Source organism: Cebus imitator, unplaced genomic scaffold (genome assembly GCF_001604975.1).
Source record: "Cebus imitator isolate Cc_AM_T3 unplaced genomic scaffold, Cebus_imitator-1.0 Scaffold345, whole genome shotgun sequence".
Taxonomy (NCBI): domain Eukaryota; kingdom Metazoa; phylum Chordata; class Mammalia; order Primates; family Cebidae; genus Cebus; species Cebus imitator.
Window position 1 is genome coordinate 1,765,220 of NW_016107660.1, and position 16,922 is coordinate 1,782,141.

A 16,922-nucleotide genomic window follows, 5' to 3' on the forward strand; every position below is an offset into this window, starting at 1 on the left:
TCCCACTTCTTACTGAATGGTCAACAAACCATCTATTTCATTCTTTTTGACAACCTTCTTCTCAAACGACACTTACTTTCCTGCTCTAATTTACAGTGAATACTTCCTGGCCCTGTTCCACGATTGTCATTCCAGGGTTACTTTTTCTGAATCTTCAGGTTAATTTTACTATTTCTTTAAAACTTTGTGTTTTTATTTCTTGGTTACAATCTTATCTTACTTATATATCCTTAGGTAATTTCCTGAAAAAAAAAAAAAGGTACCTTAAAATAGTAAATTTTTGAAGACTTTAAACCTCTGAAAATGTCTTTATTCTTACCCCTTTCTTGGCTTTTGTGGTTCTATGCTCTCTGGAATTACCCCCATCTCACTAGCTATTCCGTCTCAGGCCAGCTCCTCCTTCTATCATAAGACTCCTAGATATTGTAACTCCTTGGAACTCAGTCTTGTCCTTGATATCCTCCCTATAGTTTCTCTCTTGGTATTATCCATTCCCATGGCTCCAAATGACACTTCTACAGGCTGACCACTCTTAAAATTTACCTTTTACAGACTTTTCCTTTGAGCACCATAGTAAATATCTAGCTGAATATTTTACTTTCCATCTGAATGTCTCACAGGCATTTCAAACATAACATATCCAAGGCCAAACTCTCTGCACCTCACCTACCCAAACCAGTCTTCGATATCACAGGAAGCAGAATTACCATCTACCTAGTTACTCAAATTGAAAATCTTAGCATCATCCTTAGTTGATTCTCCCTCACCCACCATATCCAATCTATTACTAAATTCTATCTCTTTGATTTCCAAAAGCCGTATCTTGAAACACACCCCTCTCCGTCTCTCTCTTGCCACAATCCTGGATCAGGCCATCATCAACTCTTACATGCTAGTGCAACATACTTCTACTTTGCCCTCCTCAAATCAATTTTTTTTTCCTTCGTGATAGGTTTCACTCTGATACCCAGGCAGGAGTGCAGTGGCACATCTCGGCTCACTGCAGCTTCAACCTCCTGAGCTCAAGCAATCCTCCCACCTCAGCCTCCCAAGTAGCTGGGACCACAGGCATGTGCCACCACACCCAGCTGATTTTTTTGGTATTTTTGTTAGAGACAGAGTTCCACCATGTTGCCCAGGCTGGTCTCAAACTCCTGAGTTCAAATGATCCACCTGCCTTAGCCTCACAAAGTGCTGGGATTATAGGCCTAAGCCACTGTGACCAGCCCAATCAATTCTTCATATAGCATCCAAAGTAGGTGATTTCTGAATTAAACTTTACTTAATACTTTCCAAAAGTAGGTGATTTCTGAATTAAACTTTACTTAATCCTTTCCAAAAGTTTGCTTCCAAGTGTACTTTTATTATTCAATGTACATTTTGTAATAAACATCAAAAATGAAAAATCAGTGAGAATTAATAAGAATGAGAATACCAATCTTTCAACATCAAATAGAAAGTTAAACTTTTTAACTTCCTGTCCATTATTTTTATAAACATGAAGAATTTATGATACAGGAAAGTAGTACTGGATCCAGAAATTTTACACATTCACAAAGGTAAGCCACCTCATTTCCCAAGAAACCCAACTCCCATTTTCGGTTAAACAAAAGGTTCTGCCTCACACATGCCTCTAGGTCACAAAGACGATTACCAGATACTAAGAGCCCAGTCCAATACTGCTCATTCAAATGGCCATTTAAACTAATTAACTAAATCATCCCTGCAACTTCCTCTGTATCTTCTTACAAAATATTGTACAAGCACTGTAACTGATGTTCCCAGGGCTTAATTTATATACTTCCTTGAAATGGGTAGAGACTATGTAATAAAACCATTTGTATAATAAAGTGTTAATGTCATTCTGTTAATTTTATCAACTTGTAAAAAAAAAAAACCTAAATATTAAATTAACTAAGTCTCACCAGTTTAAAAGATTAGCAATATAGCTCAATAATGTATCTCACAATCCAGGAATTTAAATGCTTTATTCACATCAGCCACATGTGAAAATGATTCTGAACCACCATACACTGTAAGTGATAAAGAGCAGAGACTTTGGGGCCTTACTGTCTAGATTTTAATTCTGACTCCATTATAACCCTCCTGTCTGATTTCTAGCAAGCTGAGTTATTTCATCTCTCTGTGCCCATTTCCTCATCCATAAAATGGAGAAAAAATAATGATTACCTCAAATGATAGTTGCTAGAATTAAAGTCAAATCATGAAATAAGGGCTCAACAATATTAGCTAATAGCAGTAGTGATAATGATGACAACTTTCATTCTTATTACAGCCTATACTTGATATTCACAGATTTAACATTTAGAATTTTGACGATTTTTGTTGCAGCAACACAGAACTGGTGCATGGTATGATTTAGGTAGCTGGAGTTAGCAAGCAAACATGGCATACAAATTTCAATTCAGCTTTCTTGCTCCCTAACCTTTGTTGCATATGGATTGTGATTCTTAAAAAGGCATAAAATTCTTTGTTTTTTAGCAAAACATAGCCTCCAAAAGGAAGCCACCTGCCACTGGTGATGACAAAAATGAAAAGACAGTAAATAAGTTTTAAATTACATAATAGCTGCTGGGGACTATCCAGAATTGACAAAATTGCAAAGATGTTCACCATTGACCCTCAGAGATTTCAACTAAAAGCTAAAGTCTTGGATTCTACAATGGCCTTTGTCCATTGACAAACTCCATGTTACACTGCTTTTTTTGTGTGCAGTGCCAAAAGTCAGTCAGCTAGCGAGTCAGTCTTTGTTTCTCTCTCCAATGTATTTGCAAATCTACCTGTTTGCGAAGGCCTCACAATGTATCCCTCCATAATGTCAGCATTCCATTGTATTAAGTTAAAGTGTTTTTAGAAATAGGAAATTAATTTGTCTAACACTGAGTCATGATATATTCTAAATTCAAAGGGTTGTAAACTGTTCTGTTAATAAATTTTAAGATACTGTATAAAAAACGTTTTTTAAAAAATCTACATAAATATATCAATTACAGAAGCTAACTTATTCTCCTCATAATTTATCCCTCTCATAAAAACCATAATCTGCTTTTACCGGCTCCTTCTGGAAAGCTCCCTGTTGAAATCATCTCCAAGGCGAATTTGTTCACTGCTGAGGTCTCGAAGAGACTGATGAAAAGCATGGAGCTAGCAAAAGCAAAACAAAGTTATCCATTTAGAATTCTGTTGAATTCTTCCATGAAGATTCACCAAAGGTAAGAATAAGATCTTGTTCTTTGCAATAATAATCAGATTCTATGATATTATTATGAAAAAATAAAATGCCTATTTTGAAAGAAAAAAATTTTCCAAGAAAAACAAATTTTTAAAAGCTGTATATAACATTTACCATCATATGTTCTACAGTACAACTCTACTGTCCCAGAATTCTACCCCTCTAGAAGAGGTCTGCTTCCTCCTTAGTCAGAGTAAAAGAAAAAGAAAAAAAAAAGAGGGAGAGAGAAAGAAAGAGAAAAGGGATCTGCCAGCTTTTTCTGTAAAGGGACCAACAGTGACTATTCCAGGTTTATAAGGTGTATGGTCTCTGTCACAGTTAATTCTGCCACTGCAGTGCAAAAGTAACTGTATACAAATAAGCATGGCTGAATTACAATAAAACTTTATTCTATCAGCCTACAATGCCTCAGTTTGCCAACCCCTGCTGTAGAGAAACTCTTGCCCATGTACACTTGAAACCACGTACAAGAAAATATGGTGCAGCATTATTCATAACGAGAACACGAGAAACAAACCAAATGTACACCAAGGTAAATAGTGGTATATTCCCCCACTGCAGTATCACATAACAGTGAAAATGAAACAATCAAAGATACCTACACATTAGTAAAGTTGAATGTCAAAAACATAACTTCAAATAAAATAAGCAAGTTACAAAAGACTACAGTAGTATCCCATTTATGTAAAGTTTAAAGGCAAGCAACACTAAACAAGATGTAGGTAGTAAAAATAATATTTTTTTAAAAAAAGCAGAAACAATGTCAGGATAAGAATAAAGTCAGGATGGTGGATACCCCTTGGGAAAAGGAGGAGTATAAAAGAGGGTTGGGGGTATAGTAGTGCTTTATTTAGTGGCCTGGGTGGGGGTTATATGGTGTTCATTCTCATTATTGGACCTTTAACTGTAAATACCATATGCAGAATATAAATACTATTATAAAAATATGTTAAACAGACTTGCAAAAACAACACATTGATTCATTTCAACAAATGCACATTAAGCAATTTACCAGTGCCATCTACTGAGAAGTGGCTTACAATCTGATATGAGAGCCAGATATGTAAACAAACCCCAAATTCTTTACGGGGGCTTCAAGAAAGTACAAAGTCAAGTGGAGCTAAGAGTAATCTTGAGAATGAACTTAATGAGGAAGAACCATAAAAAGAAAGGAGTTAAGTAGTATAGTGAATGAAAAACTTCAGTTTTGCCACGATTTTCCAATTTAGCAAACCAGAATCCTGGGATGCTTTTAACATCTGCTTTTCGTTCATTCCTGCCTTCCCCACGTGGCTATCTAATTTACAAGACCTTTCCATTTTCTCAACTAAATAGCTTTTAATTTTACCTCCTTCTCTCCAACTCAATCTATCCTAATCCAGGTGACCATCAATTCATACCCAGAACACAGCAATATCCTTCTAATTGGCTCACCCACATTGACTCCATTTTCCACACTACAGCCAGAGTGATCTTTTCAAAATAATTTTATCAGCCCTCTTACATGGCTCTACATGATGTCAGCCCTTCATAATTCTTTAGCCTTGTGGGCCTTCTTTAAATTGCTTATAGGGGCTATCTTCCCTCCTGCCAAGCTTGTTCTACCTGGAATGACTCTTACTCGTCATTCTTACTCAACTTTCAGATGTCTGCTCAGTCAGCCTTTCTTCAGAAAGCCCTCCTTGACTGGGGCTTGTCCTCTACCAAAAACTTCTGTAGCCCTATGCATCTTTCCACTATAGCATGCATCTCAGTTCATCATTAAGGTTGTATTTATGTATTTATTTGATTAATAGCTAGCTCCTCTTCTAGATTACAAACTTATTAAAAGACAAGGTTTCTGCTCATCACTGTTTCTAAGCATAAGCATTATCCCAATGACAGAGATATTAAATAAACAGAAGGAAAGAGTAAATGAATACTGTTAAGATACTGTTCTCTGTTCTGGGCTTTATCATATAGTCCATGCTAGCAAGGCGCAACTATCAAAAAAATCACATAGTCAAAGAAAAGTTTCCACAAGTTGTTTTCTAATGCATTTGATATTTGATTTTGTTGTCTCTTTATGCAGTAACAAATGATGGCTACAGATGAGTATCTTAAAATACACTTTAAGGACCTAATCCTAAAACTACCAAAACAAAGGTATCAAAGGGCAGAACTCTCCCTAACCCTTTTCTATTTAATTTAGCTACTTAAGACAACGAAAGGAAAAATTATAGCTCTGCAGAGAACTCTGAAGAAGCAGAAAATATCTCCACACAACTAATATTTCAGAAATTTTTAGTGAATAAAGTATGAAATTTGTAACTTAATAGAAAATGGCTCTATCAATGATTCAACAATCAGAAAAACACTAATGGTAGAAAAACCAGTAACCACACAAAATAACCACACAAAGATTAACTTGTTCATACTAAACCAAATTTAGTAAAATAGAAAACAGCTGACTTTAGCATGGCTTAAAGAAAAATGAGCTAAACAAGAAAGGAAACAAAACATGTCCAATTAAGCTCACTTTTAAATGTTCTACAAGATATACGCCTCCATAACAAAACTCAAAACGAAGATGATTTGTACATTGAAAATAATCTAGTTTACCTGAAAAATCCTATATTAACAATCTTATATTCACATGGAATGACAAAAGCTCCCAAATGGCCAAAACAATCCTAACCAAAAAGCACAAAGCTGGAGGCAGCACACTCCCTAATTTTGAAACATTATAAAGTGATTGTAATCAAAACAGCATGGTGCTGGCATAAAAACAGATACATCAACCTATGAACAGAGGAGAAAACCCAGAAATAAACCCAAACATTCATGGTCAACCGATTTTTTTATGAAGGTACCAAGAACACACAATGGGGAAGGCACAAGCTCTTCAATAAATTGTGTTGGCAAAACTGCATATACATCCAGAAGAATGAAATTAGGCCCTTATCTTACAACACACATAAAAATCAACTCAAAATGGATGAAACACTTAAATATAAGTCCTGAAAATGTAAAACCACTAGAAGAAAACATAGGAGAAAATCTCCATGACTTCAGTTTAGGCAATGATTTCCTGGATATGACCCCAAAAGCACAAGCAATAAAAGCAAAAATAGGCAAATGGGATGACATCAAACTATAAAGCTTCTGCATAGCAAAGGAAACAATTAACAAAGTGAAGAGACAATCCACAGGATGGGAGAAATATCTGCAAACCATATATCTAACAACTGCTAATATCCAAAATATGAAAGGAACTCCAACAACTCAATAGCAAAAAAAAAAAAAAACCATTAAAAATGGGCAAAGGACCTGAACAGGCATTTCTCAAAAGAAGATACACACATGGTCAATAGGTACATTTATTAAAATATTTTTTAAAAATATTTTAAAATATCAGTAAACTTTAGGAAAAACCAAATTAAAAGCACAATGAGATATCACCTCACACATGTTAGAATGGCTTTTATCAAAAAGATGAAAGATAAGTGTTGCAGAGGATGTGGAGGACAGGGACCCCCTGGGCCCTGTTGGTGAGAATGTAAATTAGTACAGCCATTATGGAAAACTGTACGGAGGGTCTTCAAAGACTAAAAACAGGACTACCATATGACCCATTAATCCCATTTCTGGATATATACCCAAAGCTACTGAAATCAATATGTCAAAGGGATATCTGCACTCTAGTGTTTAATTTCAGCATTATTCACAATAGCCAAGATCTGCAAACAAGCTAAGCGTGTATCAGTGGATGAATAAAGAAAATGTAGCATATATACACAATGCAATACTATTCAGCCTTTAAAAAGGGAGAAATCCTGTCATTTGCAAAAACATGGATGAATCTGAAGACATCATGTTAAGTAAAAAAGGTTAGGCACAGAAAGACAAATACCATATGATGCTACTTGTGTATGAATTCTAATAAAGTTGAACTCACAGAAATATAGGGTAGAATAATGTTTACCAGAGGGTGGTGGGTAGAGGGGGTAAAGAGGGAGAGAAAGGGGAAATGTTGATCAAACAGTCCAAAGTTTCAGAACGACAGGAGGAATAGGTTTTGAGATTTATTGCACACCAGGGTGACCAGTGTCAATAATATATTACATATTTCAAAAAACTGAGAGAATAAATTTCAAATGTCTCACCATAAAAAAATGAGAGATAAAGAAGGTGACTGATGTTAATTAGCTTAATTTAATCATGCCACATTGTATACATATATTAAAACATCATATTATATCCCATAAATGTATACAACCATGATTTTTCAATAAGAAAAAAATAATAAGTAAAAGCAGTTTACTTGGTTCAAAAAAAAAAGATATCAGTATAAAGTTACTAATGATCAAATTACTGGTTAAAATATAGCCTTAAAGTTCAAGTGTTAGTCATTTATATATAATGGAAACATAAGGAAATGCTGCACACAAATTACAAAATGGTACAAAGTACCTGAGCCATTTCATCAGTCTCTTGAACAAACCGGACACCAGCCCTGGCTCTCATTCGTTTGATACCCTGTGGATCTCCATAGTCCTTGAGCGTTGAGGTAGGTGGAAAACGATGGCTCTCTTTGCAAGTGAAAGAAAAGGAAAGGGATTAAAACATTGCATGAGAAGGATTAAAACATTGCATGAGAAGAGACAATCTAAAATTTTACTCAATACAAACATGGCGGACATGGGTATACATATACAAATGTCCCTGACCCAGACTATTTTCCAAGAATCTTGCTGTTGCCACAAAGTTCCACCAAATTAGCGTTAATCTTATTCTTAAAGCAGATTAAACGAACAACAGAAATAACCTGGAAATAGAACACTCAAAAGTTTCAATTTGCTATACTTTCCAAAGAAACAATATATTTTCTTATATAAAAACAATAAATTGTGAAATAAAAAACTTTTATGACTCCTTAATATAACTTAATACTAAAAAACACAATTTTTCAAACTACCTAGTCAATTTGAAGAGCATATGAAAATAAAAACCAACTACATGAAAAAGAATAGCGCTCAACTTTTAATCATTGTTATAATCAATGGTAATATTAACAATGTAAGGTACCAGTGTTCAATTATCTAAATCATCTCCCTTCACTGCAGGCTTTTTGATTCAAACATGAATCTCTGTGCTATAGAAAAGTATAATAAGATTAATTAAGACAAACTGTTATAACCTTTAAGCTAGCCATGCATATCTAGCTGCATGCCAGTACTAAAATTCACCAGGTCTTAACAAGTATCACAGGATATTTCATAAGACATGCGAAAAACTATTATGCTAAGACAAGATACCTAACCTAAAAAGTGTATCACATAGCGAATCTTAGTTATGTATTTGTTTTGATTCTTTGGTAGCAGATAATTAAATCCAAGTTTTTGTCAGGTAAAGCTGTAATGTGGTCTACAGAGTCTAAGAGAAAAAAAAAAATGTAACAACAAAGATCCTTTAATATATTTCCAAGTATGTATTACAAAATGCTTGACAACTACATGTTCTATCATCCAATCTGCATGAAGTTACGTGTGGGTTGTATTTCTCCAAAAAATTAAATGTACTCAATATAGACTTCAAAAATATTTTTAAAATGAAAAATGTTTTTCAGAACATCTGAAGTGTTTACCTGGCCCAGTGCCACCATCAAGGTCACTTGCACTCAAACTTGTAACAGAAATACTTCCCCCTCCTGAGTTTCTCAATAAACGTTGACTCCGCAGTTGGTCGATTGATTGTTCCAAGCTTTCTTTTAACTAATTTAAAGAATATAATGAAAGAAGCATTATTCTTCTTAAACAACTTCCAAATACAAACATATTACAGATTTTCAAAGCTATTTCTGAAATATCTGGGTTTCCCCCCCAAAAAATTTTAAACTAAGCTGTGTTTAAAAAATAAAAATAGTAAATATCAATATTTAAGAACCAACGCTAAAATCTGGTTTTAAAAGGCATCTGTCACTACCTATCCCATTTTTTATTGCCAGAGGTAGAACGGATATCTACTATATAAGGGCTTACAAAACCAAATTGAAATGTCTAATTGGTGTACCACTCATGCGAAGAAACGTAACAAAGTCAACACAACTCAAAGAAGTGAGAAAGCTTTCCTCCCTTCTGAACGTTCCTTCAGAAACTCCAGGTCTACAACAAATAGAAAACCAAACAGCTGTCACAGCGACGGCCACTACTAAAACAATGTACACTGCTCGACTCTATTATCAGAACACTTCTTTCAGTCATTCAAAAACTTCAAATCCCAGAAAACGATTGGGTTACATATCAGACTGCCAGTACACACTAAGAATTACAGTTGTCCAAATGCTTTATTCAGATTATTAAGGAATCAGCCAACAGAGGACATATAAAAACATATTTTTAGGCCTAAAGAGCTACATTTAATAAAAAAACAAGCTAAACACTGAGAATAACGTCCAGAGCTATACAAAACTACAGACCTAAGAAGAGGATTCGACTAAGAGCCAAGAGAAAAAAAAAGTAAAGCTGAAGAAACTCCATACACCCTGAATTGCTGGCAAACCTCAGGTCTAGATTGAAGGATGGATAGAAAGCAATAATTTTAAACATGGATCCATGGAACAAGTCATCTATAACTCTTTAAATAGAATGTCAAAACAAAACAATTAATTGAGAAGACAAGGTTTCCTAAATTCAGCCAGGGTTAAAAGAACACCATTTATGGAGAGAACAAGTTGCTTTACTTGGGGAAATGGGCAGATAGAAAGGAGCCTCAACTGAAAGAAAGGCACAGATGGAACAGAATATGAGTCACAAACAAAGCAAACCCTTTTTCAGTTGGCTGTTTGGATTTAGCTGTTCTGGAGAATCAAAATTGACACACTCTGTATTAAAAGAAGTAGTGTTAGAATTTCAGGAATCTACTTATTTTGTCCCTCTCATTTCTGAAAGAAAAAAAGAAAAGGATTTCCACATACTTCTGTCTCCTTCCCTAAACTGGGGTACATGCAATACCATCCTGCCTTGAGTATTTGCCAGCCAGCTGTAAGACTCAGCACTGGCCCGGCGCGGTGGATCATGCCCATCATCTCAGCACTTTGTGGGGCCGAGGTGGCCGATCATGAGGTCAGGAGTTCAAGACCAGCCTGGCCAACATGGTGAAACTCAGCCTGGGTGACAAAGCGAGACTGTCTCGAAAAAAAAAAAAAAAAAAAAAAAAAGACTCAGCATCAATCCACAGAACATACTATGAGGCCCAGGAAAACCAAGGTACACATTGAGAGTAATTTACAAATAAGTAAAATAACATATAAGCAGACCAGAGGTCTTATGTAGTGACCACAAAGTAGTATATCAGTAATCTATGACAAAATTATCTGAACAAAATTAAACAATGTTAAAGCTAAAAAGCTCAAACTGTAACACGAGAAACAGACTAGAAATATAAAGTGACTTTAGATCATACAAATTAGTGTCAGAATAAAAATGTAAAATCAGCTCTCTTAACTTTTGCTGTGTTTATTATTTCCATCTTTCAAGCTAAACTCAATTTCAGTAACTTTTGAAAGCAAAGTCAGCTATCATTTCTTACTACTGCTACTTTTTTAAGGTAATCTGCATTTTTAGCTCTGGCTATTTTTAAGATTTTCTCTTTACCTTCGTCAGTGGTTTCATTACGTAACACTCTGTAGAGTTTTATTTGTATTTATCCTGTTTTCGACCCATAGAGATCACAAAATCCATAGCTTAATAAATTTCATGTGTTGTAAATTCTCAGGCATCATCTTCTCAAACATTGTTTTTGCCCCATTCTCTCTTCACTCTCCTTCTGGAAATGCAGCTGCATTTAAGTTACCTCTTTACCAAATGTTGTATGTCTTTTCTCTTTTCTATATTTCTTCAATCTTTCATTCTTCCATCTTTTTGTATGTCTTATGCTAGTTTGTCTTTCAATTTATGAATCCTCTTTCAACTATACACAAGCTATTGTTCACTGTATCCATTAAAGGTCAGTGGGTTATTTATCTTATTTTTCAGTTTCTGAAACTTTCATTTGGTTCCTTTTAGTTTTCCATTATTTTCCAAAACTCTTAATCTTTTAATTTCTTGAACATGTTATTCATGCTTATTTTATAGTCCCATGTTTCTCTTGTCTGCTTCTTCCTTGGTTTTCAGACACCTTTTATATTCTCTTACACTTGTGTATTCTTTATCATGTGATAGACATTTTATATGAAAAGCTGTAGAGATAATTTAAAATTCTAGAGGATGACATCTTTCTTCAGAAAAATCTCATTCTGCTTCTAATAGAAAGTCAGGTTAGGGTCACCAGCAATCTCAAATCACCTTAATCTAGTTAGGAATTGAAGTGGTTCAAGGATGGGCGTCTGTCACTATCAAGGCTGGTCTATTTTCAGTTTATCACTTCTCATTTCCAATTCACCACTTGGCCTATACTATCACCCTTTGGGGTCTCCATTAAAGCTGAAGGGTGCCTGAACTCCGGGTTTGGTCTTCCTAGCCTCTTCAGTTGATTGATAACTCTGATCCTAGCCTCTCTGCTTTTAAACCACCTCTTTAGGAATCAGCTATCACCTTGAAGGAGGAAAAAAGTCCCAAAGATAAAACTTACCCTTCTGGACTTATGTTTTTTTTGACAGATCCTGACTACAAAATTCCTCACTGTCTTAGTAGTTCTTTGATGAATTCATAATATTATGTTTTACTTTTTCTTTCATGTTTCTAGTTGTTATCAGTAGAAGAGTTGATCCAAAATAATCTTATCTACCAATGCCAAAAGCAGATTTTGCCAGCATTCTTTGTATGCAGGCTTATTTGCTAACAAATCCTAAGCTGTAACTAAAAGCTGAGAAATAAAATGAAATGAATTTTCTCTCTCTCTCTCTCTCTCTCTCTCTCTCTCACACACACACACACACACACACACACACACACACACTCCCAGCCACCAAAAGAAAAAAGTTACCATGGAACATACAGAAGAATATTAAAGAACATGAGAAACGAAACATATCCCCTAAAATCTAGGAAGAATGAAAGATGTTCAAAAACTATTTCAAAAATAAAACAAAAATTACAAAAACTATTTGGCAACTCCATTTCAAAACTCTAAAAAGACATATCTGAAGCCACTGAAGATGAACAGCCTCATTTATAAGGTCCAAAAAATAAAATTACATTACGTAAAGGGAGATGATTGAAATAAAGATTATTTTAAATTACTCTTCCAAGCATCATGGCAAAAACAAGTCTTGCACCTAAAACATAAAACTAAAAATGTAATAAAATTAAAATCTATACTTGAAGTAGTCACAACACAATGTTTGTGCAGGATAGGTACTGCACAAAATTTAATGATATATGGAGCCAATTTGATAAGTCTTAAAACACATAAGAGATAAAGTACAAAGTCATAAAAATTGCTTTAAACCCTTTCAGACTCTAACTCCTAACTAGGTGTAAAGCCAAACCAAACAAAATTGAATAAAAACAAAATAATATTAATAAAATTAAATCTAACATTAATTTTCTATGATGGATGATGTTATTTTGCTAAAACTAATCAATCTCACCCAAGACTATGGTACTAACTACAATGCTAGAAATTATTTTGAGTCTAGTAGGACTACCTCACCAGATAAGAAATGATGATTCCCTCTATTTTCCTCAACTTTTCCCCTATCTGAAATACTGTAAAATGGACATCATAGAAAATGATATAATGTATATCAATACATCAATTGATATAAATGGATGATTTAAAGATTAGGTCTATTCTTTTACCTCTGTTCTTTTGATATTAAATGGAAACAATGAAAACTACTGTGTATCAGTATAAATGCAAATTAAATTCGGGCACTGGAATTGAATAGCTATTGTTGGAATCTGTGTCCTCACCCAAATCTCATATTCAATTGTAATCCCCAGTGTTGGAGGTGGAGCCTGGTAGGTGATTGGATCATGGTGGCAAAGTTCTTATGAATGGTTTAGCACCATCCCCACTTGGTACTATATAGTCAGTGAGTTATCATGAGATCTGGTTGTTTAAAAGTGTGTAGCACCTGCCCACATCTTCCCATGCTCCTACTCCAGCCATGTGACGCGTGTGCTTCCCCTTTGCCTTCTACCACGATTGTACTTTTCCTTAGTTCTCCCTAGAAGCTGAGCAGATGCCAACATCATGCTTCCTGTACAGCCTGCAGAACCGTGAGCCAATTAAACCTCTTTTCTTTGTAAATTACCCAGTCAAAGGTAGTTCTTTATAGCAATGTAAGAACAAACTAAAGCAGGTAGTTTATCCAAATCATAAAGACATGCTTTTTTAGACTTAAGCATGTAGTAGGCTCCCTCTAGCCAAAGATAAAACAATTTGAGCATAAATAAAAACATTAACTGCAAAGGACTAAAACACTTTAAATATACATATAATTGTAAGTTAACAATGATAGTCAAGGGGTAAGTCATTGGTTATCACAAGAAGATGTAGGAAACCAATTATTATGGAAACTAACAAATAAATGAAATGAAAAATAACTACAGAAGCTTTTAGTTTACCAAGAAAATTAAATACTAAATTTTAAAATTCTCACAGAGCTCTCTGAAAGCTTTTTGATATCTCTATTTGGAAAAACTCTGATTAGAAACAAAATGTAACTGAAGGTTAATGAACTGAAAAAGAAGGCATATAAAACTCTAAAGGATTGACTACACTGCAACCTAAATCTATGAAAGGAGATCATCTGGGCAACCATGGCAACTCCAAATAACAGAATTGATCATTAAAAACATTATAATTCAGGCCACATGTGATAGCTCACAGCTGTAATCCCAACACTTTGGGAGGCCAAGGCAGAAGGATCGCTTAAGCCCAGGAGTTCAAGACAAGTCTGCCCAACACGGTGAGATCTCATCCCTACTAACAAAGTAAAAAATAAAAAGTAGCCAGGCGTGGTCGTATACAACTGTAGTCCCAGCTACTCAGGAAGCTGAGGTGGGAGGATTGCTTAAGCCCAAAAGTTCAAGGTTACAGTGAGCTGTGATTGCACCACTACACTCCAGCCTGGGTAACAGAGTGAGACCCTGTCTCAAAATAAGCAAATAAAAAAAATTGTTTAAGTAGAAATATCATGATTCAGAAGGACCGAAGAAAAGCTTCATTTGCTTTCCTCGGCTGTACTCCTTTCGCTTCTGCCCCCACTCCTGTCTGCATCTTTCACACCCCATAGATACTTTTATCAGACATTTCATTTTGTGGATGAAATAAGGTTCTCTACATAAAATAATGACAACAGCCTTAGGCAGATTTGTTTGTTCAGTAAATGATAGTTTTTATCATTATGATTAAAGGCAATGACAATAAAAGCAAATAATAAATAGAATGATGAAATAGAATGCTTTAATCTGGAGAAGCTATTTAAAAGAGTGTGTCATTCCCTAAGAATCTATTTACAACTCAGATGGAAATATCTGTTGAGTTTATTTACTTCCTGAATAAACCACTTCCGGGTCGGGCGTGGTGGCTCATGCCTGTAATCCCAACATGCTGGGAGGCTGAGGTGGGCAGATAATGAGGTCAGGAGATGGAGACCATCCTGGCCAACATGGTAAAACCCATCTCTACCAAAAATACAAAAATTAGCTGGGCGTGGTGATGTGCACCTGTAGTCCCAGCTACTCAGGAGGCTAAGGCAGGAGAATTGTTTGAACCCAGGAGGCAGAGGTTGCAGTGAGTGAGATCATGCCACTTCACTTTAGCCTGGTGCCAGAGAGAGACTCCATCTCAAAAATAAAAAATAAAAAACACTCCCTCAGAAAGTTCAGCATTATTCAACTCTAGGCCTACCACAGGGACTTGATGTCAATGGGTCCCTTATTGAAAACTGCTTTCGTAACATTACAATATTTACTGCTATGGAATATGTCATACCTAACACTGGGTATATATAATTTAATTTCCCAACTGCCCAATTCAAAACAAAATTGCTACCATAAGTAAGGATCTAATATTCAACTGTAAAAAGTAGGACTATTCCCTGCTAATGGTTAACAATAATGTTTTCAGTTTTTCACTAATAAATTAAAAAGCAAAGACTCAATTCCCATCACGAACAAGGTAATGACTCTGAAACATTTCATGAGCTACTTAAATATACAAAATCTGTAGACTTCCATCAGTCAAGTACATCATAAATCATAAAAATCCTTTAAGTACAAGGACATCCAAACTCATTTTCCAAATAAAAATAGTAGAAACTCTTATGAGAGAAGATATGTTTCCCTGTGTCCAATTAGCTTGCAACTACAAGTGATTAATGATCACTTTGTAAAAAGAAAATAACGAGTCATCAATTACAACTTGGGAGTTATGTGACAATTCAATACAACACAGATATGTATAAAACAATCATTATTCCTTCGTGTTTCCAATGATGGGTATATATACAATGAGATGAAAAGACTAAAATCACATGGTATGTATACCTGTTGTTGGAAACATGAAGGAATAAATTTAATTGGTTTTCCAAGAGTTTACAGGATAGGAGTAAGCAATTCCAAAGGAAGGAAAAGTAGAAGACAGAATTAGCAACACATCAATTAAAAATATATTATTAATTTTATTCCTGAACTCTGGAGTACATTTCTTTCTTACATCCCCGTGTAAAGTAAGTATAAACTAGAACATCCTCAAAAGGGCAATTTTGAAATATCCAGCAAATGTTTAAATGCACATATCCTTTAACCCTGCAATTCTACCTCCAGTAATCCTACAGGATTACAAATACACACACACACACACACATATGTGTGTGTGTGTGTGTGTACACAAAATAATGGTCATTGCTATAATGTTTATAATAAAAAGGAAAAACTAGATACATCCACACCATGGAATACTGTATAACCGTTCAAAACAATGAAGTAGTGCTATACAAAGTTCAAAACAATGAAGTAGTGCTATACAAAGTTACATGGAAAGTGATATATATTACTAAATTTTAAAAAGTTGTATAACATCATATTTAATATGATTCATTTTAAAGCAAATCACACATATGCTTGTAAATACACAGAAAGTGTTTGGAAACAAGAAGCTCTCAAAATTGTTACCTCTTTTGAGTGGTGCTCAAAGGGAGGCTGGATAGAATTGAAGGCCATTATCCTAAGCGAAGTAACTAAGGAATGAAAAACCAAATGCCACTTGTTCTCTCTTATAAATGAAAGCTAGGCTATGTGTACACAACAGAGTGGTATAATGGACACTGGAGACTCAGAAGGGAGGATGCTGAGAGTGGGGTAAAGGATGAAAAACTATCTATTGGGTACAATGCACCCAAAAGATACACCACTATACAATTCATCCATGAAACCAAAAAACCACTTGCACCACTAAAGCAATTGAAATTTTAAAAAATTATAAAGGGGCTTTGAGAGAGGAGTTTTCTGGTTTTTGTTTTAACAATGAACACTTATTACTTTAAAATGAACCATCCTTAAAATTCTTAACTCTGCATGAGAGGTATCTCCAAGTTTACCAAGTCTCCATTAAATCCATGTCTTAAATTCTTCTCTCTCTGATGTAAAGCCTTCAAATTTAAAGAATCTAATTTATATAAGCTATTTAGCAATCCATCTGACAAGTTAACCTAATTTTTTTTTTTTTTTTTTTTTTT

The 16,922-nt window shown here is 34.8% G+C and overlaps 1 protein-coding gene across 2 annotated transcripts in view; it reads right to left on the minus strand.

Annotated features, from left to right (window-relative positions):
• CEP128 (centrosomal protein 128) overlaps positions 1-16,922 on the minus strand; it is a 458,914-nt gene that overhangs the window by 402,202 nt on the left and 39,790 nt on the right. For both annotated transcript variants that reach the window (XM_017505934.2, XM_037730456.1), the window contains exons 5-7: positions 8,880-9,006; positions 7,706-7,824; positions 3,074-3,165 (exon numbers count right to left, since the gene is read on the minus strand). In XM_017505934.2, the coding sequence (XP_017361423.1) occupies positions 3,074-3,165; positions 7,706-7,824; positions 8,880-9,006 (338 nt within the window). The remainder of the gene's footprint in view (positions 1-3,073; positions 3,166-7,705; positions 7,825-8,879; positions 9,007-16,922) is intronic.